Below are 26,808 nucleotides of genomic sequence, written 5' to 3'. Positions count from 1 at the left end.
ATGATGTCCCTAGCCCTGAGGACAAACTTTGTTAGGAGATGGGACATTGTTCTCTGGAATTACATCCAGCTGTCATGGGGATGATGTTCTTTCTGTGGAATCCTATGAAAGTAAAGTGGTGGTTAAGTTTCAATATTATTGTCTTGTATAATTGCAAATAGGCTCTGAGTATTCCGTAGGATTTTTCTAAGGTTTCTATTTGGAGTTCTGGCCAGAATGTTGTTTAAAAAAAAAAAGTGCACCACTTTAGCTACCAAGTTGGAACCATCTTGAGCAGCTGGTACCCCAAAACAGGTCTTATAGTAGTACTATCAGCATCATGATATCCTATCAACCAGGTAGAGTTGTTTTTGTGGGGCCCCATCTTCTTCCTGGAAACTTCAAAGATTACTGCAGGAAAATTCATCGTTCATTGTGGAAAACTTAAGCATTATTTATACAGACATATATTCTATGAAAGGTATGATAGAGACAAAAATAGGTATGAAGAAAAGTAATTTTTTCTAAATTCTTTCTTCTTTCTGTCTGATACCAGACAGCTCTTGACATGAGACAGAAACTCTGAATTTTTTTAACAACATGCTTGGATTTAGAGAAGGACAGAGCCATAGGCAGCTTTGATTTTTAAGTGAGTCATGATTATTATTTTAGAGGACCTGGCAAACCCGTATGGGATCTGATGTGTGTTATATATTTGGGACAGAAGCTATTCCTGATTGTATCTTGAACCTGAATGAATAATGAAGTCAATTCAATATCATCAGGTATAAATACAGCAGTTTCAATATGCAAGACAACTCTTTCTGCATATTGTGATCAGTAACTATATAAAGAGATTCTTTAAAACCCCTTAGTACCATAAGAATAGCATATAAGTCTGCCCTTTGGACAGAATTATAAGGGCTTTGTCCCACCTTACTTAAATCGTCTGATTTGTAACCTGCCTTTCCTGATTTATTTGCATCAGTGTAGAATGTATGGGCTCCAGTGATTGGTGTGTCAAGGCAAATTTTTCTTTGTGTTTTTCTTATAAGGGTATAGTGAAGAAATAATCTTTTAATTAATAACTATAAGAGGCCATCCTTTTGGTAATAGAGAAAGCAGAGGAATCCCAGATTGTAGAGGGCCCATAGTTTGAATTTCCTTGTCGAAAGCTCTTAGATCTGTCATGATTCTCCACTTGCCAGATTTGTTTTTAATACCAAATACAGGAGAATTCCAGGGCTTGTTGATTCTTCAATATGATGAGCATCTAGTTGCTCCTATACCACCTGTTCTAAAGCCTGCAGTTTATCTTCTGTTAATGGCTACGGTTTAACCCATATGGTTTCTCAGTTAACCATTTTAAAGGTAGGGTTGTTGGTACCTCTAAACGTTTGCTAGTTGTTTTATGTTCTTGCATAGCCTGAATGGCTGGTGACCTTTGTGTATAGTAGTTTATAATATTCTTCCCAGAATTATGAGTTTCTGGGACTGCAGGGATATTACTCTGGGTATTCCATTGCTGCATCAGATCACAACCCCATAAATTCATTGCAATATTTGCCACATACGGCCTCAGCCTTCCTCTCTGTTCTTCTGGCCCTATGTATTCAACCCATCTTGTGCTTTGTTTCACTTGAAATAGGGCTCCAATTCCTAGTAATTGAACATCTGTGTCTCGAAGAGGATAATTTGGATGCCAAGATTCTGGAGTAATGATACTCACGCCCACACCTGTGACTATCAAATCCACAATTACTGTGCCATTTATATGCACTCTTAGCTTTGGTCTTTGATCATTTATAGAAATCTTCCAGAATATACCTTCCTATTTCCTATTGTAACTTTTATCTATCTTCCATGGTTATTCCATCATCCAGAACAATATAATTTTTTACAAAAGGCTCTGGATTTTTTAATTTTCCTGGTGAGACGTGTCCTCCAGAGTGACTGGGAATGACTGGACCAGTTTTGACTTGGGGGCCTGTGAGAGGTCCCCCAAAGTCTTTCCCAATGGTATCAAGTTGCCTTATTTGTCTTTTGTTGATCTACAATCATTGGCCCATTGTCAGCCTTTGCTACACCTTCTACATATATCTGAAGGCAGAGTCTTCCTATTCTTGCCATTCCCAGAGGAGATATTATTAATAGGAATTCCTTGTCTACAGTCCCTTCTCAGATGTCCTATTCTACCACAATTAAAACATTTGGCATTTTGATGTCTCCTCATTTTTTTTTTTGAAAATTGCTTCTCCTACCCAAGATTCAGTATTATAGTCAAATATCTTAATGTTCATTGTATGCAGGATCCATTCATCCACTGGTGCTGATCTAACCTTTAAAGGTCCAAATATCTTTTTGCATTCTAAGTTGGCATTTTACAAAGCCAGAGATTCAATAAGTACTTGTCTAGCTTCTGGGTCTGTTACTCCTATTTGTACAGCCTTAGTTAATCATTGTAAAAAAAAAAAAAAAGTCACCAAATGGTTCTCTATGGCCCGGTTTAACCCTGGTATATGATTCAATTCATTTTCCTATTTCTTGAATCCTGTCCCAATCATTTAAGGCTGCTCTGTATCATAGGGATGAAATTTGTTTATTGTAAAAAGCTTGAGCCTGTGGGTCAGCATAAGTGCACTGACCAAGAATTTGATCTTGGGAAGTCTCAAGTCCTTTTGCTTTTCCCTGTTGTTCTAATGTTTAGCCTCTTCCCTGAAGTAACATTTAAACAAGTTGAAGTACATTATTCAGGTCTGCTGAAATTAACAATAGCCAGTCCTATGGCATGGCTTTGATTCTAGAAGCCCACGTCTTTACCATCTCCCTAACAAATGTAGAATGCAAGCCATAAGTTATGAAAGCTTGTTTACTTTCTTTTAGATCATTCATTCCTATAGGTATCCATCTACCTTCTTTGGATCCTTTTGAGCCTTTAGAACTTATTTTATCAAAGTAGGAAAGCTAAAAACCCTGGGCAAGTCATCTCTGACAGCTACTGGTGATGTTAAATCCTGTCCTTGTACCTCTTATCCTGCTCATCAGCTCCAATAATTTCCTCAATTATTTCAAATCTTTTTACTACTGTACTTTGTAAAGCCTGAATCTCCTGACCTGTATATATTTCTAGTGATTTCATTGAGGCACCTAGCCTCTGGACCTCATTCTGCACATGTGATTCCAAGGTCTTAAGTTTTTCATTTAAAGATAACATCTCATTCTTGGACATTATTTGGATAATGTGCAGATTGCCTTCCTTGACAGATACTCTATCTGCTAACCTATCATAACTTTTTATCAAATTTTGATTGTCAAATTCAACAGTATGAATTCTTTCAGATAATTCCTCAGTACCCTTTGACATAGATTCAATTTTGACTGTCAAATTAATGTTACCCTTTTCAATAATATTACTTTTTTTCAGGTAACTTTTGATTTTTGATGGCATTAATCCTGTCAGCTAGCTGTTCATTATTGGTCTGTAAAGACTGTATCATTTCTAAAAGTGCCTCATTTTTGGCTCTGTTATCAAACGATTTTCTTAAAGATATAATATGAAGGAAAAACTGAGTCCCACTATCAAATAAATGGATATATCACCATAACCTTAAAAGTCTTGCAGAACACAATCCATAGTATTAGCAAAAAAGTTACTACAATTTCCATGGTAATGTCTGTCATTAACTTTCACGTTTATTGATTTACTAATTACCTGTTATGAGGTCCAGTAAATTGTTTTAGGTATAATAATCTTTATTGCCCAGCAGGTGTCATGGTTGCAGAGTCACGACTATTAGCAGCCAGGCACAGTCCAGCACTGCTTTGGTTTCCCGCCTTAGTGCTGGTTAAATACTGAGAAATATGCTTTGCTTGACAAATTAAAAGCAATCAAATCAATTCCGTACATGGAGCAAGAAGCCCAGAACTCATGGGCAGGGAGCACAAACTGGAAGCTGCACAAGTCATCATGTGGCAGTGGGGGGGGGGGGGATCACACACAAGCTTGGAAAATTTCCAAGTAGCCGCATGCAGTTAGCTCCGCTGTGGTGGGGGTTTTACAAAAACCACTTAGTAGGTAAAAGCAAGCCAAGCAGGTAGGGGTGGGAGACTTTCTGGGCTGTGGACCAGTTAGGCCTTTAAGCCAGTCCACCTAATAGTGTGGAGTTCTTACCTATGTGGGGGCCAGATGAATAAGGATGCTAAAAAGAAATCCCACACTAGCTCAGAATTGAGCATAATAAATGGGTATTTATTTAGGGGTAGACTCACAGATCATAGCCCTCTGCACAAATGGGGAACAGGAACCGAATCACACAGCTGGAAGAGAGGGCGACAGCGCATGCTTTATAGTATGAGACCACGCACAGTGGACCGGTAACTTAAAGGCTGGTGGTGGTAGGAATTCCTACAGCAATACCAAGCACATCTGCTTCTTCAACACTCCAAAAATGAAAAAAATCTTACAAAAAGTGTTTTCCCTTACAACTTCCAACAACTATTAATTAAACTCTCTGACATCTGGGCTATCCTGTGACATACGAATTTTATTTCTCTTCAGCTAATACTTTCAGGGTTCTTTCTGTATTCCCAATAGTACACTGTGATGAAGGAATAAGAAAACTTTTAAACCCTAGCTTAATAAATAAGGTCATCATCTAGACCAGATGATTTGTTATTTTATGCCTTTATATATGAGATGCAGTTTCACATGCTTCATGTCATGATGGAAAACACCAAATTTAACAGTGCATACAAGAGTGCTAGGCTAATACTGATACATAAGGCACACAACCTGTCATAGGTTATCATCATCCATACCAAAGGTGACATCATGCTTCTTGATCCCAATTTTCAGTGTTTGCACATCATCTTTTACATCATATAATGACAGTGATTCTAAGGCCACCCCTGAGTATGACAAACCAGATCTTCACATCTGATGAAAGTTCTACTTTGTCTTCAGATCTAATGAAGATAGAACCAGATCTTCATGTCTCATGGGAGTCAAGTCAGGTCTTCTACCTGATGAAGGCTAAGACAATTTTTCATATATAATGTAGCTCAAAATGAAGGTCAAACCATGTCTTCAGATTTGAGAAAGTTGAACCAAGTCTTTAAATGTAGTGAAGATGGAACAAACCTTCATATCTGATGGAAAGCAAACTAGGTCCTCATATCTTACGAAGGTCAAGCCAAATCTTCATATCTGATAAGAGCTAAACCAAGTATTCATATATAAGGAAGTTCAGCATGAAGGGCAAACCGGTCTACATATCTGACAAAGGTCAAACCAGGTCTTTGTATCTGATGACCATGCTGGGCATTATTAAATCACCATCCTGGATTTTTGACTATCGCTCTTTCAGCTTCCAGTCCTCTTGCTTCTACCCAACAAGGGTACTTTGTATCCACACAGATAAACCATGGTAATTGCCTCATCTTCAAACCCATGATGCCGTACCATGTACAGTCTCTTTTACCATGTAAATAATCATGTGAATATGTACTCGAGTCAGAATGTGACTTCAAGAGAAAATGGAATTCTTCTGAATACCAGGGACTTTTAGACTCATTCTGATTCTCTTCTAATAAACTATCCTTTGGGATTTAACATTGATTTAATGTGGAAGAAAATGTTGACAATGATAATATATCAAAAGAGTAGCCTATTCCTCACTTATTCCATTGATGACAGACAGTGCAACTCATGTGGACCAAAACTATCCCAGTCAAAGAAAGTATGTATGGGACTGTAAGTATCACAGAAAAAAAATGATGCACCCTGGAGCTCAAATTTATATCTTAAAATCATTCCTCTGGTTCCTAATGCCATCCTACTCTGAAGATTTTACACAGAAGGAGACTATTCCTGTCTGGAAGAAAAGTTTTTACTTCAGCTACAGTGTACACTACACATTGGGAAGATATTCACTTGAAATTATTGACTAGAAGTCATGTCTGATGACTGGAACTTCATCCTTATATAGAGAAAACTATAAAAGTAGCAATATACTTTGGTTTAGTCAATATAAACTTCCAGTATATATATTTTTTCAAGGGAAGAAGCTGTAATAAAAAGCCATAAAAATATTCCAAAAAAATACTCAAAATAGCCCAGGAGAACTCCAGGCTCTATTTAAAGGATTTGCAACTGTAGTTACTGTATAATAGCCATTATTTTTGATATATGGCTTGCCCTTAATGATGGATGTTGGGAATTCATGGAGGATATTTGCTGTTGCTATCTCTGTAGCATGGTACTGCTTTGGGAGAACAGAACGGAGTGAAGGTTCAGGATTCTTTGGGCACTGAGAGATGCTACTGGAACGTTTGGCTCCATTTATCTCACACGATGACTCTGCAGCCACCGCACACCTCAAAACCCTATTATCTAGGCCTTCTTCATCTCAATGTCAATCAGACCTTAGAAAATACGTGGCATATATATGGACACTGCGCTGCTCAGTGCACTTGATAACCATCCGCTGACTTCTAAGAGCTCATCTAAGGACTACAGAGCTAGACCGGTGCTACTGTGTAAAGGGTTCCTGACAGTTGCTAAAACCTCAAAAGGCATCTGGATTAGTGTGGTATCACCATTGTTAATGAGCGGTAGCTGTGTCTCAAAGGAGACTGGTATTAATGGAACCACTAGCAATGCTCTTTCGGGAGTTAAGTGGCATTGAGCTTTTGCTCTTCCATATGCAGATTAATTCTAGACAGAAATAAAAGAAGGTAAAAATCGAAACAAAGGTATAGCCATGTAGACTTTCCTAGCTCAATAGCACTAGACAGAGTAACCAATCAAAGAGACTCACACCATCTTTCCTCCTTTTGGATTATGTTATGAAGGGACAACATACTGTCCTAAAGAAACAGATTTTGCCTCTTTTGCTATTAGTCTCTTTAAGTTCTTAAAATTGATCCTCAAGTAATACAGCATGATTATTTGTTTATAATATCATTAGCTTATAAAGAATTAGAGCAGCCCAGAAAAAAAAAAGACATTTGAAACAGAATGATAATGTCTATTAATTGGAGTAGAGAATTAGTAGGCGAAGTTGGTTAAGAAAAACATAAACCTGGAAGATATTTGTCCAGACAAGGATATATAACTGTGTTTCTGACTGGAAAGCTTATGATTTTGGCCTTAACCTTCCAAAAAATGAAAACAAACTTGTTAACAGGATCACTTACATGACTCCTGGTATTTATGAAAGAAAAAAAAAAGAGGCACTTATTCAGAAAAAGAATAGTTTCTCCCAGTGCTGATAACCAAGCAACTGATATGCTAGAGTTAGCAAGATGGCAAATCTCCTTATCTTTCCTATCTTGTTGGCTACAGCCAGTACATGGCCTCATGTAAGCATTAGGCCTTACCATCCAGTCATGTGTCCATTGGGCCAGAATTGTAGCTAACAGAATTAATGGCTCCTAAACTAGGGATCTCATCATCCCTCAACTCCATCTTGTGCCCTGTGCAGCTGAGGCTGGATTTGGCCTTGCAAACTTATTGTCTGAGCCTCCACAGTTCTGAGATTTCAGTCTTGTACATCCATACCGCACTGAGTTTTTATTTCTCTTTATGCCAATGATATGACATCACAACTTACTTGATAGCAATTATGCTGGGGAATTAGTATTATTAGAGGATCATATTAGCGTAGGCAATTAAGGAGAATGTAGAGTGTAAGTGAAGATGACATCATTGATCCCGTATTCGTCATATAGCACTGTTGGGGGTGTGATGACTTATACAGAAGCAGAACTTGTACTTAGCAGTGGGAACTTGGTGAAGCACGCACACCGGTTTAAGTTCACACAGCAGTGGCAGCTTAGAAAACTGAGTACCACTCATCCACTCAGCAGATAAACATGGCCTAAGAATGCAGAGAAGGCGGTCATAGAAAAAAAAAAAAGGTTTCTTCTGCAAAAGTCTATTAGAAAACTCTCCATGTCGTGATTATACATTTTTGTTTTTAAAACTGACATTTATCCTGATGTGACATTTTTCTTAATCCCTTCCTGATTTTAGTTGAAATACCACTATCTAAAGACAAAGTCATAAGGTGAAGCTTACAAAGTTCTCAGAGAACAGAGCTTTGAGTGACATCATGTCTATAGGCCTATGAAGGACAACTCTTAACACACAACTTTCTTGGAGCTTTCTCATTTTTTTAATCTTGAAGGTTTTTCTTTCTTCTGGTTCTGGAATGTCCACAAAGCTGATAGGGTTATGATCTATACTCTGCACATGTTTCATAATTTCTAGGAAGATCAGAACAAAGTCAGAGAGATTCTGATCTAAACTCTTAGCTGGGAAAGAGCAGAGACATCCGTGAGACGGCACATGCAAAAAAGAGCTGGAGGGTCCAAGGCTTCCTTCTGCAATAAAAGCAGGCCCGCCAGCTGCTGCTCGCTCTGTTGCCATATCCCATTTCTAATACTGAATAACACATAGGAAGTGAATACTTGCCTCGAGAAATTAGAAAAACAATAATAAAAATGATGATTTAAATGATTTTTCTTCTTAAAAGGTGTTCAAGTTAACAACAGGGGATCAAAACCTTCTACAAGGTTCAGAAGGAAAATTTTATCAAAATGAAAGCTGTAAACTCAGATGGATTTGTATTTCAGTTTCAATTCCAGAAATGATAATTTAAACTCCATGTCCAGATTCACAGCTTAACATAAAATTTACACAGTTCCCTTTGCACGATCTAATAATCAAAATGAAGAACTGGACTCCTGCCGGACACTGGCAGGCCAGCTCTTTATGCTCGAATGGTTGAAGAAACCAGATAACAAGACCTCACCGTGAATGGTTTTAAATGTCATTGATGGCCCTAAAGCAAACCCCACCTCTAGAATCCCGACTGCATGCCTGATGCTGTGAGCACCATAAGAGCAGCTCAGATGCCGCTCGTGAGTCACAGCAAGTGTTTTCCCATCACTCGTCAGTTTCAGACTTTCCAGTTTGGCTAAATAGCCTCTGCTTCCCATGTTAGCAGAGGTGAGTGTCTCCTGAGAGTTGATGCTTTGTTACTGCTGTCTTCAAATACACTGTTCCTTCTTTATCCCCCTTCATGCCAGTTTGCGTGTTAGGCAGACCCTTTGGCAACTTTACAGAATCTTTACCCATGCTTTTTGAAGCCATCTCTCTAGTCTACGTTCTAAGGGTGTTCGACCTTCACTGCTAAGGTCCATGCTTCCCGCAAATCAGTGGCGCGCCACCACTCAGATACCCTGATCCGGAATGTGTAGTTGTATCAAAGAGTTCCACAACAGCCCGGAATGCAGTATAACACAGGTTTATTTATTTGGGGATAAACTCACAGTAAGGGTAGCAATCCGCACTCCTCTGTGTGCACTGGGAACTGGAACCGAATCCAGTAGAAAAGGGGGAGGGGGGCGACTGCACACACCTTTTGTCTGCACGTATGGTACATGAGACCACGCCCATAGTGGGCTGGTATCTTAAAGGCTATTGGCTGAAGGAGTTCCCACGACAGGAAGGGCTCAATGATAGGCCTCAAGAAACCCTGACTTAAAAACTTTGAGAGAGCCAGACATGTCAGGAAAAAATGCTTCAGAAATGCAACTTGTAGTTCACCTGCTCTTTACTTCATTAAGGGAACTGGACCTCAGTGGCCTTCTCACCAGCCACTAATTGAACTCAGGACGCTGGTCTACTGGGTCTGCAGATTTCTAAATTCTGTGTTTCCAAGTTTTTGCAGACATGTTACTGATGGTCTTTTCTTACCATCCTCCATCTGACTCTTCCCCTCGTGTCTCCGCTGCAGATTTTGTTCATGGGTATGATGACGGAATACTACCACTACTTCTTCACGACCCTGGTGAGTGCTCCTGGTAAGAACGCGGTCTGCAAACACGGTCCACACACTGCTTCAAAGCAGCCTCTCCAGAGCCAAAGCGCTGCTATTGTCCCAGAGAGTCTCTTGACTTTCCTAAGACTCCTCTAAACTCGGTGTTGCTGAGCAGCAGGTATCTTTATTTCTTTTAACAAAAAGATCAGCAATGCATGTCCATCAGAAGGGCGACGAAATCCCATTAAACAGGATCTATTCTTAAAGAAGCACCATCTATAATTTCTACATTTATGCAGAAGAGTGCTGAAGTGTGACCTAGGATCCTTTGATGTGACAAAACAGCATTCCTGCCTGAGACCAGGAGACCATGGGGTTAAGCCACTCACCGGGTGGGTACCTGGGAAGAAAACCAGTGAAGTTTTTGGAGGCACTGTACACATAGAACATTCTACATCATTAACAAAAATAATGCTCATGGCTTAAGAAGTTCAGAAGAAACTCTGACAGTTAAAATTTTGTCATATTATTGAGTTAAAGAGTATTTACTAAAGTCATTTAATACCCCAAAATTATAGCTCTCCCTCAATTGACCTCAGAAATCACTCAACAGACCCTGCATATGTACCACTCTCCCTAACACCTACAGGGTAAATTCCACTTTCTTACACAAGAAGAAAATCCATGTAAGTTTTCTTTACGATCTTTTTCATCTTTATAGTCAGTCATTTTCTTGGTAATCTTTAAGGGTTCTTCGAGTATAGCCTGCCCAGATTCTCAGTGAGGTGGTCAGTAAGTTGCTGTTTTAGCAGATAAAATTGACAAGCCCAAGAATGTGGGAATCAAAGAATTTGGAACAAGGAACATAAAGCAAATGCAGCAAACGTCCTTACAGCATCCCGAGGGCATGTAGGGTATGGAACACATCAGGCCATGAGCTTGTGGTGGGAAGAGGAGCAGCGTGGAAGGCAGGTTCCTACACCCACACTTCTCTGATCTATGCCTCTGTGTTGCTGCTGACCGACCGTATCAATTCGTCTTTCAGAACAGTCGAAGCTGGCATTGGTGTCGGCTGAGTGCTTTATCCCACTCACAGATACAGCCCTTCCCTATAACCATAAAAGCCAGAGTAGTGCAAGGCCAAGTGGTCTTGGGCCTCAGAACGTTCTTTCGGCCTCATTGATGAAGAGCTGGTTTGGGAGCCATGTCAGAGACTAAACCCTAGACCCTAGGAAGACTGGTCCTCAATAGAAGCTATTGGTGGAGAACACATTGTACAATCTTCTTTCCAGTCCACTGCTCACTCTCCTGACCTCCTCCTTCTGCACTCACTGGGGAAAAAGCAATCAGACATGAACTTTCTACATTCCGTATTAAATACAAATGCCAAGTTGTAGGAAAGCTAAGCTACACATATGTTTAATATTTTCATCATGTGAGATTCAGCACACATGCCGGAACTTTATGTGGCTAAATAGCTTTCCCTCTATTCACTGAAGGTACGAAAGAAAACTCTTCCGGCTTTTATTCTTTGTATTTGCTTTGTGTTTTCCTATAGCTTGATCTGCATTCTGCCCTATTGCTTTTATATTCTAGCCAACTTTAGCTGTAGGCATTAATGAAATTTTTCTAAACCCTTAATGAAAAGAAAATAAAATTTTTATACACACTTACACACACACATTACATATACATATAATGTATATATTATAATGTTGAAAAGGCAGTATAGGACTGGAATGGTGACTGGCTCAGTGGTTAAGAGCACATACTGCTCTTGCAGAAAACTGAAGTATTGGTTCCCAGCACCCACGTTGAGAGGTGGAAGACACATAACTAGCTACAACTCCACGGCCAAGTGATCAGATGCCATCTTCTAGACTCTACAGACACCTTCACTCAGTTGCACATACCCACACAGACACAGACAACCAATTGAATAAAAAACAATAAAAGAAGGGATCTATATTTTTAAGACAGTATAGCTTTCTTGATCCAGAGCTAGTAGTGCTGGGCTGTGCTCTGACCACTCCTCTTCCCAATCCAAGTCTTGGGAATGGGCAGCAACTAGAAAACATCTTCGAAAGAGTGAGAGTGTTGCATCTTCTGCAAATGCAAATCGTGAAGGAATCTAGTGCCACTGTCTTGAGCAACTGCCATCCTCACCGTAGCTGAACCATGCCGGACTCCGTTTCAGAGCACCTTTTCACTGCTAGACAATGTCTGCATGAACTTTTTTCTGTCATTTTGGGCTGGTTTGGTTTCTTCCCAAATGTGGAATATTTTTAGTGCCATGGTTTTACTCTAAACATTTTATATAAAAATAAAAATGACCATACTGTTTTGAATACCTATCTGGTAATAAAGTTCTGGTTTCCACGCAGTTTCATCTGTTCTGGAAACCATGGGGTAGGTTAGGAATGCTCTCTGATACGCTGTCGGAGAGAAGATGAGTCTCCTAGAAGTTTTCGCAAGTCCATAACCACAGCATCCAATACAGTCTCCAAAAGGCCCTGATTCTGAGCCCTTATCCAGTGATTAATCTTTATACTCTTGTTGACTGGAACACGAGTTGCCATGAGGGGCCCACAGGATGCTATTTTTGCCCTCCAGAAATCTTCTTTCCTTACATGCAGACTCCAAATTTTCACCTAAGCAGCATGACCCCAGAATAGCCAGAAGCAGCAGTTGCACTGAGGATGGCTGATGCTGCCATTTCCTGGTACTTTTTTGTGGTCACCATGAAAGGACTTTTTCCTTTAGCTGTAAAGTAAAAGCACAGAGGCAAAGAGCCAGAAAGAACTCATCTAACTCCTCAAAGACTGTAGAAATAGGATTCTTAACTTTCAAATATATCCCAGGTCCAAGGCTAGAAAAATTATCGGTAAATTTCTCTTCTTCATTTATCCAAGCTTAACGTTCTTTCATACACAGGATGTGATAACACTGCCATTGAGTGTTCATCTTTTTTTTTATTGTTTCTGTAATCATTTATTTTCTTTTAGGTCAAGAACATCAATAATGCTAATGAGTTCCTACTTTTGTCTTTATAACGCTACACAGGACTTGTTTGCTTTAGACCTGGAACTTTACAGGTACAGTGGTGTAAATATGACTGGCTTTCGGTTGCTGAATATTGACAACCCTCATGTGTCATCTGTCATTGAGAAGTGGTCCATGGAGAGATTGCAGGCCCCACCCAGACCCGAGACTGGCCTTCTGGACGGCATGATGACAGTGAGTAGTTTATTTCATTTTAAAAATAAGTTTTATTTATTTCTTGTTTGAGAATTTTAGGTAAGTGTGGAATCTGTTTCATCAAATTCATCCAGACTCCCTTTGTTCCACCCCAAAGTTTCATATCACTGTGGAAAAGGGTATAGATGTGGGCAGAAAGATTGTAAAGGACAGCATATAATTTTAATGAAATCTCATGATTACATTTTAACTGTATAGAAGTAAAGTTAAGCATCTACTATGCTTTCAATAGTGTAAGTATATGTTATTATAATACATACCTTGAGAATGTTCAAGAGAGAAGGAAAGACGATTGTTAGACATTTTCAATCTTGCATCTGGCTATTATCAGAAGCTGTAATCTTTGCATTTCCAATTGCACTTGTCAAAAAAAAAATTAAGTTGCTATCATCATTGTTCAAATAGAGAGCAGGAACAGAAGAAAGGGTAAGGAAAGAGTGTTCACCCGTAGGGGTGTGTCTCTGCGGACGAGTGCAAAGGAGTGAGAAACATCCTGTTCATAGTCATTATCCAGAACGAGTCTGCAGAAGCAGGTACAGACAAACACCAGAGCTCCACGTGGCCACTGGGGTCACGTCCTGACTATCTCAACTTCACATGGGCACCCTTCTGCAGACGCTGGCCGCGCTTAACTCCAGTAATATGTCACTCCTGACACCGACGGCAAAAGAGTCAGAGGTAGCTGCCTGAACAGAAACTTGCAAACTGCCTCATAGAGATCTTTGAGAAAGCATCGTTTGTCTCATGCTGTCAAATGTATCTACCCGTTCTTTAGATCTCTAATGAGGCTCTATGGGTGAAGAAAATAGAAGGAAATAATAATAAAAAAAACCCTTGCTTCCTTTGTAAGAACAGTGCTACTAAGGGGAGGGATATTTGGGAATGCAAGCAGGGAATAGCATTCTAAATTGGTGTAATATCTCACTTTCCGTTCCCATCATCCAGAGAAGCATTCTTGCTGCTAAGATGCAATTTACTGATAACTGAAAGGTATCATCTCAGTGAAAAATGAACTTAGAACTTCCTTTTTCATTTTCCTGTGAAGAACAAGTGAAATGGAGGAAATAAATGAATGAATTAAATGGTTCTGGGTGGTTCTGTGTTCAGAGCCCCTGACTGTTTTGCAAGCCTGAAACAACTCTTAAAACACACAGTGATCTGAGAGGTAATGACGGAAAGTGCTTGGGCACAAATGAGTCTTCTGCCGTTTGAAACATTGTGTTGGGTGAAAGCAAGTAGCAAACACCCAGAGAAAAGCTAGACTTCAGAAAAGCAAGGGGACTGTCACCTTCCTGGTTCCAGCAAGATTTCTATCCCAGGATGATCTAGCTCTCCCATAAGTCTTTCCAGTGCCCACTGTGCAATTCTAGGCAGTAAGAGTTGGAAGCTATTCTCACACCGGTAACGTCATAGCTTCATGCCAAACTTTGAATATCCTTCACAAGAATGGCTTAATTTACGGAAAACAAAAGTTTCAGTCTGTTCAATTACATGGAGCTGACAGAATGATGATTTTTATATATTCAGCAAGTTGAAAACCATGGAACAAGGAAGATAGAGCCATAAAGTTTTCACAGAGTCAGGCTGGCATAAGATAAATTTTCTCCCCAGTGTTGTTGCCAGTCACCTGAGCTAACAACAGCAACTGCCCACGGGGCAGGAAGGATGTTAAAGGTGGGACCTAATTTAAAGAAGATGCCATGATCTGTCTAAAAAACAGATGGACAATAGGTTTGAGAAATTCTTGTATTTCTATCATTATTTTATTAATAATAATAAAAGAAGAATTATGGTTAGAGAGATAACTCAGTATTTGTTTCTTCTGAACACATCTGCGAGGAACTGAGTTTGAATCTCCAGAGCTCACATAGATTCAGGGACAGCTAAATCTATAATTCAGGGACAGATGGATCTATAATCTGAATTCTCCTACAGTGAACTGGGAAGGGAAAACTACAATTCTCAGAGACTTCTGGGCTATGTTAGAGCTCATTGCTCAGACAACAACAGAAAGAAAAAGGAAACAGTCTCAAACAGGGTAGAAGGTAAGAACAAACATTGGCGGTTGTCCTCCTCCTCTACAAGTGTACTGTGTGTAGTACACACACACACACACACACACACACACACACACACGCGCCTCCTACTCACAAAATGTTATTTTATGAAAAAAAATGAGAATTTATAAAAGGAGAGTGTTTCAGTGGAATGCTGTAGAATCAGTTCCAATAACTATGACAGGGCTTGCCAATAAGAGTAAACAACAGTGATATAACACAGCACCTTCCTGTACTGATTTTTCATTTGTATTTTAATAAATGAAGCTTGCCTGAAGCTCAGAGAGCAAAACAGCTGCACTGGTCAGTCTTACAGAGCAGGAAGTAGTGACACATACCTTTAATCCCAGTAGCGACACTAGAAACTGGGTAGTAGTGGTGCATGCCTTTAATCCCAGCTCTAGAGAAGAATATAAAATGGGAGGAGACAGCTCTCAGGCTCGTCTCATTTTGAGATTCCTGGAGGCAGGATCACCATTTAAAGAAAGCTTTAATAACTATGCATTTGATAAAATAATTTATTCAGAAGATAAATTTAATTAAGATCATACCAAAACAAAAGATGTTTAAATGAGGAATATTCATATAGCCCCAAAACATTTCTCTGGAAAGCCAAAGTTCTTACAAGCAAGAAGCATGGCTTATTAATGAAGATGGAAGTTATTCTCAAATAATAAATTATTATAAACTAATAATTTATAAACTACTAATACCATTAATAGTAAGGACACTGGTTAGTTTTAACTGTCAACTTGGCACAACCTAGAGTTATCTGGGAAGAGAAACTTAAAGAGGAATTTTTAGCTCAAGCTGGTCTGTGGCATGTATACAGTGGATATTCTTGACTGTTAATTGATGATGGAAAACCCAACCCATTGTGGGCAACACCATTTTCTATGCAAAGGTATTATGCAAAAGAAAACTAAAAAGGTAGCTGAATAAGCAAAAGAGAAGGAATAGATCCACACATTTATTCTCGCTCTGCTCTTGGTTTTTGGAAGTGATCCTCATTGTTATTACCTTGACTTCCCCAAGACAATGAGCTGTATCTTGGAACTGTAAATAAATTGCAATTTCAGGATATTTATCACAACAACAGAAAAACCACTAGAACAATAAGTAATTATAAATAATCCCATTGATATAACAGAATTGTGTTGTCTAACCATCATCTGTTTCATCCTGGAGTTCTCCTGGATGCACTGCATGTATCCACCATAGTCGTTTTCTTACATGTGTCACATACATTTATAGATTATAGGTGTGAGCAGGCAAGAATTAGAAAATAATATCACGAGGAAAGTATGTTTTGATTACCTGTTGACTTATTCATTTTTAAGACAATTTATTAAAGTTTTTCTTAGAATTTTGTTCACTAAAACAGCTTCAAGGAGTGTCATCATATATGTCAAAACACATCTATATCTGAAAATAGAGAAGTCAGTCACACCCAAATTCAATTTAGTTGAATTTAGATTTAAACACAGATATAATTAAAGAAAGAAAAACAAGCTTTAAGAATTGAGCTAAGAAAACTGTTGCTTGGCTCAGTTCAAAACAGTGAAAAGCACTAGTCAAAAACATCTGAAGATTTTTTTAAAGTATTTTTGTCCCAACTGGAGTGTTAATTAGCATAGCTAAAGTCTAGAATGGTTTTCGTAAAGTCTACTTTGCTTCTTTTTGCTTTTGTACATTTTTCCCTGAGTACTATGAGCTCATTCAAATGATAGTTTTGTATTGATGGGGAGATGGAATGGCTCACTTTCAGCATGATTTTTCTCTGATCATCGAGCATTGCAATATGTGTTAGTTACCATACTCTTGCTGAGATAAATCAAAATAACCAAGGGCAACTTAAGGAAGAACGAGTCTATTTGTGCTGACCCTTTTAGACAGACAGTCAATAATGGTGGGGGAAGGGTGGCAACAGACTACTGAGGCAGGAAGACAGGGAGAGATCACATCTTCAACTGCAAACCCCAAACAAAGGGAGTGGACAGCACCACCAACTGTGGACCCAATATTCAAATACCGGAGTTTATGGAGAACATTCGTCATTCAGATATAAACATGGTGTGTGATTCGGTAACACCAAGGAGACAGAAGTCATAGAGCCCTATCTGTCATTTTCCTTCCTGGTTCATAAATGCACTCCTAATGGGAGGCAGAGTGGGGATTGTCACTCTACTCTCTTACATATAATAGTTCTGCAGTTGTGGTCCACAGGAAAGATGTCTTTGGAGATCCACTTTGAGTCTTCACAGAGACTCCCGAGATAAAAGATAGCAGCCTACAGGATTAACAGAAAAGGCAACATTTTTCTTAACAAAGGGAACCAGAGTTTAGGTCCTGGCTATGATCCCAGAGAAAGTGGCCTCTCTACATCAATTTGTTTTTCCGGGACTCTGTATAATACCAACATAGTGTCATTCCACTGAATACTGCAGACAGCAACACACCCCTTTGATATAGGGATGAATTTGCTTATCACGCTGCTTTAGTCGGGGAGAGAACAAAGGACATTCTGACAGGCAAAGTGTAATCAACCTTTATTCTACCCCACTGACAGACAATAAAAATCTTGAGATTATAAAGAGTGTTTTATCAACTGAAGTGTTAATTAATACATCAAAAGTTTGCCTTCTTGAGAAACTAGAGCAGGAGGATTACTGTAGTATTTATTTATTTTCTTATTTACGCATGAGAGACACATTCTTTATGCCAGTTGACCAGGGTGAGTCCTTATCTGATACTTCTGTGACATGGGGTGACCAAAGGCATTTTCCAGTGTGTTTGCTTGCTCTATTTGTAACCTCTTTCCTCTGTTTCTCCTGGTCTCTATCTAAAACCAGTACTTACTCACTGAGGTTCAAATGATGGCACCCACACTGCCAAACCTTCAGTGAACCTTCTGGGATTTCTCTCCTAACTACTGAATTTTAAGACTGCGTGTGCTGATCTTTTTTGCTACCTCCTCAAACCCATTCACAAATTTCACTCACCAACAGGGCATTCTGCCTGCTATGTGCTCCATGGCAATGTAAAGGAGCAATGCTTCCTCCAGTACTAGAGTTTCCCAGGTGGTAGCATTGCTTCCATGAGGCTGCACCCTCAGCAGAGTTCCCATAGACTATTTCCCCCATCCCTGACTTACCTATTACAACTGTTTCCAAATTTAGAGAGTAACGAGAAAACTATGCTTCTTGGCCATTTGTTCTCCAAAGACCAGTTTTCTTCCCAGCCTCACAACTGGGAATACAGTAGTATGCCAGTTGTCCTTGTCTCTGTGGTGATGGGGCATCTCGTTGGTTTGTCTTGTCAATTACCACCACGTCCTAATACTTCACTATTTGCATAAGGAATACAGAATATATATATGTCTCCTGCACATTTCTGGGGCTATTATGGAACTCATGAATTCACAGTAATTGTAACTACCCAAGCAATGCTTGTCCAAAATCAAGCCAGTTGGTCTTCCAACATGAATAGGTTTATGAGGCTCTGCCTTATTTGAGAGCATGTTGACAGTTTATGGCTACTCAGGGGAGGAAGTCATCAGTTTTCTCCAGGCATTTGGCTTATCATAGGTTGCCAGTGGTTCAATGTATGACCCTACACTCATGATCATATGAACAACATTAATTGGACTCAATGAATTGTAAAAAAAGGAACAAAAGTTTATGAAATTGGATCAGAGAAATGGAAGGTCTGAACAAATCTGAAGAGGTTAGTGTGGGGTAGGTATGACCAAAATACACTGTATATATGTATAAAATTCTCAAAGAATAGAGAAACTAATTTTTAAATAGTTCATAATTGGAAGACTATATCATTCATAAACAAGATGCTTATGATGCTGGCAAGTAGTATATGGCCTTGGATTTTAGCCTTTATCAAACTACTCTTGTGATCATTAAATAACTGGACAAGGTGGAACCTGAGTTCGTACCACCAATTTTAAGGATCCGAACGCTGGCTTTCTAGACACCACTTAATCTCTTAATTTTATTTCCATGAAGAAGTAAAGGGATGATAAAAAGTTCCTTGTTTCCCAAGGATTCTGAACAAGGCCAGATGTATAATCAGTGCTCAATAAATGTCCACTGTGACTACTGATTCTGCTTTACAAAGTAACCTGCCTATACTCACTTTCTCCCAATTGGACCAAGTAAAGGTAGCAGAATGGTGAAGAACATGGGTGCTAACTTGAAGCAAGCAGGGGGCTACACTCTGTCCCTATAAGTGATTAGCAGAGTAGATGTGTACCAGCTAATTTCCACAAGACTCAGTTTTATCATCAACAAAATGGATTATATAAATCATGAGTCAATCAAAAAATTAAGCTTAGCAGTTGCCAGTGCCACTACCATCAACCTCACGTCTCTGTGTCAAGTATATAAGCAAAATGATTTATGTTAAATCTTAGTATTATATAGTCATTACAAAAATGGACTATCTTGCCGGGCGGTGGTGGCGCACGCCTTTAATCCCAGCACTCAGGAGGCAGAGGCAGGCGGATCTCTGTGAGTTCGAGACCAGCCTGGTCTACAGAGCTAGTGCCAGGACAGGCTCCAAAGCCAGAGAGAAACCCTGTCTCGAAAAACCAAAAAAAAAAAAAATGGACTATCTTTTAATACATGAATCAATAATAATTTATTCTGTAAATGTTTAGTAAACTGTTTCTATATTATGAACTGTGCTTAGGTACTAAATGCTGAATTTGAACAGTTTCTGCTTTTAAAAAAATCACATTGTTAGCTGGGCGGTCATGTTACACACCTTTAATCCCAGCACTCAGGAGTCAGAGGCAGGCGGATATACAAAAACTAACTCCAGGAAGACTCCAAAGATACAATGAGAAACCCTTTCTCAAAAAAAAAAAAAAAAAAAAAAAACAAATCCACATTGTTTCTAATCAAGTGATGAGTATTCAAAACAATTTGACATTTCAATGATGGAGACTGAACGGAATAAAAAGCATCCACAATAAAGATATTTCTTGCTTCAAAACTGTTGAGATGCAAGGTATAGCGTCCATCACTTATGCTCTCCTTCCACCTGCATGAAAACATAATTAACAGCAAATATTGGATGAATCAACTAATTTCAGAAAACCACATACAAAATTTTGCTAGAACCTGGATTCTAGGCTTAACTCTGTTAAGTTTCCAGCTATATACATATGTGCTTCCATAAATCAATATTTTGCCTGAGGTCAGTTTTACATATAATAAGTAGCTTTATCTATATGTTCTGCTTACTTTGGAGAATTACTGAGAATTTCAAATGAGCTAATATATTTGAAGTTGCAAAGAAAGCCCTCCAGTAAAATATGAGGGTATTATAAGATTTTTATCCCCCAAACCACAGGGCAGTATATTTGACAAAATGCTATGAGTATTATATAAAATTTAGCAAGTGAGAAGAATTTTATGAGGAAAAGAAGGAAAAGATAACTATTCCAAAAGAGAATTAACGACGTCCAGTCTTTTTCATGGTAACTCATGAAAGCAAATGTAAATTGTTCTGATCACAGACCTGTACCTCACAGGGCTTCCCTGAGCTAGCCATCGAATTTCATACCATGGACTTTAACTTCCCTCCTCAAGTCTGATCAACACAAGTAACCTTAATAATAATACAATCACCTACTAGCTCTATTTGCTAGCAAGAATTTGTTTTTTCTGAAATACAAAACGAAGAAGAAGAGAGGAAAGAGGGAAGGAAGGAAGGGGGAGGGAGGGAGGGAGGGAGGGAGGGAGGGAAGGAAGGAAGGAAGGAAGGAAGGAAGGAAGGAAGGAAGGAAGGAAGGAAGGAAGGTGCTAAAAGGCAAGAGCTGATATTGAAATAATGAGACTTTAGTAGATTTGATCTCAAGGTAGTTACTTTAATACTGAGTTTAACATAGAAGACACTCCAAAAATGTTTCTGGAATAAAGTCTTTTATCATTGACCTGAGTTTCTATTTTGCTTTCTTATTAAGAACTCAAAAACCAAACAGGATTCTAATTTATTCTGGAGTGTAAGCTTTTCTTTTGTAGAAAAACAGCAATCGGTGACTGAAAACTGTTTGGCTAAAGAACAAAAGGTCTTTAAGCACAGACAGACAGCAAGGAAGGAATGGCAAATGCATAGGTAGAGGGAGGTAATAAAGATGGAACTGATGGCATGGTCCATATTTTTCTCCACAGACTGAAGCAGCTCTGATGTACGACGCTGTGTATATGGTAGCCATTGCTTCGCATCGGGCCTCACAGCTGACTGTCAGCTCCCTGCAGTGCCATCGACACAAACCGTGGCGCCTTGGGCCCAGATTTATGAACCTGATCAAAGAGGCAAGTGTACCTTCTTGTAGCTCATTTGCTTAGCGCCATTTAGCATGCCTTTTAGATGTGCTTCTAATGGCATGGTGACGCTAATGGAGAAACAGTCACTGTCAACTGGTCTTCTCAGATCTCAAGGTCAGAAGCTTGCCTATGGGAACTATTCCGTATTTTACATATTATGCTCCAATGCTCCAGCAAGCTACTAGATCCTAGCACTACTTACTGTCTGTCACGTCAGCTGTGTTCCAATTATGACTGTCTCTCCACACATAAGAACTTAGAGGTATTGAATCCATAGGGATGTTAATTCCCACACTGTGGGTTCTTGATCTCCCACAGAGGCTAACCAAAGACCTCTTTATGGTAGAGCAATTTTTCCCCTTTGGTAACAAAAGAGAAAAGGGTGGTTCTATTGAAAACTTCTTCAGTGTCCTAAAGGTTCTTAAGAGTAGAGGATATTTAGGAAGAGGCAGCTCTCTGTTAATATCCAGGTATTAAAGGCTATACATACTTTATCTTGCTCTCTGGGGCAATTTAAATTCTCTTTCAAAGACCCTTCCAGGACTCTTAAAATATGTGTGCCTTTGGATTATCTTGAAGACCAGCAGGCACTTTTAGGTATTTGTGGACTTGGCAATATAAAATAAGAATCTTGAGAGCAGAAAATCTGACTGAGTAAGCACGCAATCCATGACATGCTCTAGAATTTTCTCTGTGGGATACAGAAGTGGGTTCTCCAGTGGAGACTATCTTCTTCCCTATCCAGACTGGAGAAAGTCAGAGACAATACACTAATTGAGAAGCATATGTGGGGATAGAATACAGATGGAGAAGGCTCACTATAGACTAAGGAAATCTAACAGTTTCAAATGGATCTCTGCTGATTTCCTCAAAACCCACAGATCACCTCTCTGCTGTTCAATCTGCTTCCCCATACATGCTGAGTCCATAAATATAAGGAGCAGATAAAGGAAGTACATAAGAAGTAAGAGTTCAAGAGCCGAGAGAAGACAACTTGCAGTGCTGGGAATAGGGTATCTACTTTCTGGTGCAAAGCCTGCTCTTTTGAAGACTGAAGAAGAGCTCTTCCTTAAATTCTAGCTTATCTTTCCTGTCCTGTCCCCACTGACTGCTTAGCTATAACCCCCAGCTCTGCTAATGTTTATGAGCAACATAACCAAGATTAGACACTTAACCTTTCCGTGTCTGGAATTTTGATCTGAGAAATGGTAATAGGCCATCTACCTTCTCAGCATTATCGTACAGAAATTGAGTACTTTACTATTTGTAAAGAATAGTGAAGGGGTCCAGTAAGCATCTGAAATATTGGCTTCCCTTGGCATGAGAATGCACACTTATAATAGCCTCATTCAGTTTACTGAGGATGGTGCCAGGAATTTAAAACTGGCAACGACAAATAGCGGTGACATGCAATCCGCTCTCTGACAGCTACATAAACCTGACATACTGTGGCTAGTAGAACAATGTCACGTGGCCTTCCCTTCTCCCTGTGCTCGTCATAGTCACGTCCTGAATTTCCATCCTGATTGCCTCGATCTTTAACAAGAAAACATCCGGCTCCCCTTTACCTTAAGCCAGTGCAGGAGAGGCAAAAACCATAAGGAAGCCTGAGATCAAACATTCAAACCACTCCGGGCACCTTTTTACTCCCACTTCAGTTACATGAGAAGACGAAATTGCCAAGCTGCATGGAGGTATGTTTAAAAAAAAAATAATGAGTCCAAGAGAAGGGATGACATGGACAACAAGAACACATTTTCTATTTCTGTACTAGGAAGAGCAACTCCCCACTCTCAACATCCATGGTTTGGGAGTGAAAGGAAGGCTATCAGGGGAGAATACAAAAGCATTTGACAGCAATGTTCCTATTCTCTCATTGACTCTTGGCATATGCTACCTTTGGCAGAGTGTTGATCCCTGCTGGGAGGAAGGCATGATGGTAGGGTGGGGAATCAGGACTCATGCCCCCGGCTATTGAAAAACAGGTAGAGAGGGAATTCTGTGATGAAATGAGCATTAAACAGAAACATGCTGATATTTCTTTGACTGAGAACATCATCAAATTTTGCATGTATCGGATTTCATTGTAAAACATGAAGTAAAGTCCTAGGTCCTGACACTTTCTCAGGTCAATTCCTGCAGTCATTTCCCATTTCTAGAGGATTTCTAGCCTGGGAAATCTGACTGGGAAATAACGAGAAGGGTGAGCCAGCACACTGAACTTATGGAGTGATGCCAGCCTCCTCACAGAAGGTAAAGCTGCCAGGACAGTAATACGGACAAGTGCACAGCATTTTGAGTTAGGAAGCCGCTAAGATGCGTACCTTAAACTAACTTACCATTCAGCATGCGAGGCTGACGGTAGAAGGGGTGGGATCGAGGACCGTTTGGAACATGACGCTGCACATTCCAGAGTCCACTTCCTGGAGATGTGTTAAACAGATGTATACAGTAGAAGATGATAATGGTCTGCTCAACAAAATGTAAAAGAACACCGTCTTGTAGAGTGTAAAAGAACACCGTCTTGTAGAGTGGTTGGATTGGCTTGCTCCTCTGTTCCTGTGATACACCACTAAACAGAAGCAATTTAGGGGTGGAAAAGTTTTATTGCTTCCAGACAACAGTCTCTCGCTGGAGTGAAATTGGTACAGAAGCTCAGCAGAAACCTAGAGGCAGGAACTGGGGCAGAAACCACAGAGGTTGGGAGTTTCCTGCTCACTCTTTCTGGCTCCTACTTAAGCAACCTTATTGTTTAACTTCAGAACCACCTGCCGTGAGCACCACCAGCCACCTATAGTAGGCTGTGTCCTCCATGTCAATCACTGGTGATAATAATTCCCCCAGACATGACCACCTACCAGTCTGATATGGATAATCCTTCAGTTGAGATGCCCTCTGTGATTTTTGGCTGTATCAAGCTGGCAAGAGAAACTAACAAGGACAATAATATTTGTGTGGTTCTGGGTATCAAACAGAGGGTCTCACTTATTCTAGACAAGTGTTCTGTCAATGAGCTATATCCCCAGTCCCTGCTCCACATAATATTAACTTTGTCACAAGGGAGAACCCTCTCACCAAACTGAGAAAAATCAGGTTTCATCTAAAGCTATCCCATAGCACAATATAAACGCTGTACCATTTAGCAGGATTGATAGGCTCTTAGTGACCTTGTTCTCAAAGCCCCATGGCATCTCTCTCATCCCCTACACTGTCGCTAGCCCTTGTTGAATCTTTGATGTCTTCCTGAACATGCCATATATGCATGCTAAAATCCCTGACTTCTTGCTAAACTTCCATATTTGTCAGGATCATGACTTATGTCCAATGCAAGCCATAGCTCCTACCTTCTGATCCTGACTCTTCACCTCTACTCCAACTGTAATTCTTCTGTCACATTTTATTCTGCTTGTCCTTCTCGAAGCTGTGCATTTTTTCAATCTCACCTCATTGGCTTTTGCACAAAGTACTCAAGAAAATTAAGCTGTATGTTGAAGATAAAAGGAGAATACATGCAACCTTCAGGCGAAATCAGGGGATGGTCTGCACTCAGTACATTAATGCGTCCATAAATATTTCATCAGAGACAAAGTATAGGCCAGACATGTTCTCTAGCACTGCTGACTCTGATACCATGTGCAGTGGTGGGTCATATAAATCTATCAACCTATTTATCTCTTAAATGGTGAACATAAATCTGAGATTAACTACAGTTTCCTATCTGTATAAACTTAGTCATTTAACTTAACTTTTCTCACTTTCTTCTATAACTTGGGGATAAAAAAACTTCATATATTAATGTGAACTCTACACATATTACATAAAAAGCCTACCAAAATGTATGTTATATAGTCACTACCCAATAAATGGTAACTGTCATCAAATGGAAGGTTCTGTTAAAAATGTACATCAGTAAAACAGCTGTCATTCATCTAGTGCATTGTCCAACACACTGTGAGCTCTGTTTCTGTCATTGGTGCCATGATTATTATTGGGATCTAGGATGAGAAGGTAGTTTGTATAAATATGGGTAAGAAACTGTAGCGGGGCTTCAGAGGGACCTAGAAGCTGCGTATTTGACTCATGGGTGCTCAAATACAAAGAACTAGGGATCTAGAGGACTCCCCCCGATAATCACACACATGATTACTCAGCAAAGTAAAAAGACCCTAAGCAATTAGCAATCAACTCAAGAGGCTCGGCATTTTCAAGTCACTGTAGCAAAGTATCACGAACCAGCTGGTGTGTGGTCTGACAGCCAAGAGCATCTCAGTGCACTCATTGTGGGAACGGGTACACCCAGGCTTCCAAGAAGATTTCTCCAGTCACAAGTATTGGGAAGAGCAGTAGCAAGGTACGGCCCAAGACGCCAGGGGATTGTGAACAATATTCAGAGTCCCAGACCCTGGATTAAAACCGATGCAAGCCATTCGTCCACTGTCCCCATAAAATACTTGGAAACTTTGGGCAGTCTCGGAAGTAGTCTGCCCTGGGCATGCTGCAGCCCCTTTCCCGACTCACTACCCTCATAGTTTCTCTTCTGGAATATTAAGATAGCCTCTAGCCAGGCTCTGTCTTCTGAGTTACAGCCCCTTTGTGGTGATACATATAAAACAGAAGTACATAGTAGGTTTTCTACCATCTAGAAATACACACCTGCTCGTGGCTTCCTGGTTCTACCATGCGGTTCTTCATCTAGTGGAGACAGGTGGATTTCTCTTGCTGGTTTAAAACCTGCCTAATAATGCCCACTTTGTCTTGTCTCCTCAGACTTGAAAGTCTGTCTCTTAGTTGTCCCTTGGGCTAATTTTTACTCTGAACTCATTTTCTCTAGCTAGCCTCTTCAACTTGTGTTTCTAGGTGGTTCCCTCATTTTGTCTCACAGTTCCTTCAGCTCTCACTGTTAACTTTTAACACATGACATTCAAGCACTGTACAACCTTTCCCTGGGACAAGGACAAAAGTCACAACATGGCAGATGTTTAAAAGATGTTTGCTGAGCTGAACCTAGGAAATTAAATTCTACTAAACTCTTAATAATTTTTTTCTGAATTAATATTTCAACTTAAACTATAGAACAAGTGCCTTAACTGATCTCTTCTAAAATAGATTTACTATACAAGAATGAAATTTATTTCCAAATGACTATATATTATATATAATATATATTAACTATATAATATGGGGTGTCACGGTGCATCGCATAAAATTTGGGCAGATTTTTTGTCACTGTTTTGCTGTGAACATTTTCTTTTGATAGAATAAAATTTATAGTTTAAATATATAAACTTAACATTTAAGTTTATATATTTAAAAATAAGTTTATATAAAAAAAGTTTGATT

The 26,808-nt window shown here is 39.5% G+C and overlaps 1 protein-coding gene across 11 annotated transcripts in view; it reads left to right on the top strand.

The window, feature by feature from the left end:
- Grik1 (glutamate ionotropic receptor kainate type subunit 1) overlaps nucleotides 1-26,808 on the top strand; it is a 299,271-nt gene that overhangs the window by 184,185 nt on the left and 88,278 nt on the right. For all 11 annotated transcript variants that reach the window (XM_050138615.1, XM_050138611.1, XM_050138617.1 and 8 more), the window contains 3 exons: nucleotides 9,783-9,836; nucleotides 12,870-13,043; nucleotides 21,313-21,456. In XM_050138615.1, coding sequence (XP_049994572.1) covers nucleotides 9,783-9,836; nucleotides 12,870-13,043; nucleotides 21,313-21,456 — 372 coding nt within the window. The remainder of the gene's footprint in view (nucleotides 1-9,782; nucleotides 9,837-12,869; nucleotides 13,044-21,312; nucleotides 21,457-26,808) is intronic.

This window comes from Alexandromys fortis, unplaced genomic scaffold (assembly GCF_014885135.2).
Source record: "Alexandromys fortis isolate MF-2015 unplaced genomic scaffold, M_Fortis_MF-2015_v1.1 scaffold_11, whole genome shotgun sequence".
NCBI lineage: Eukaryota > Metazoa > Chordata > Mammalia > Rodentia > Cricetidae > Alexandromys > Alexandromys fortis.
Note: the sequence above shows the minus strand (reverse complement) of the source record. Positions and strands in the feature narration are given on the sequence as shown.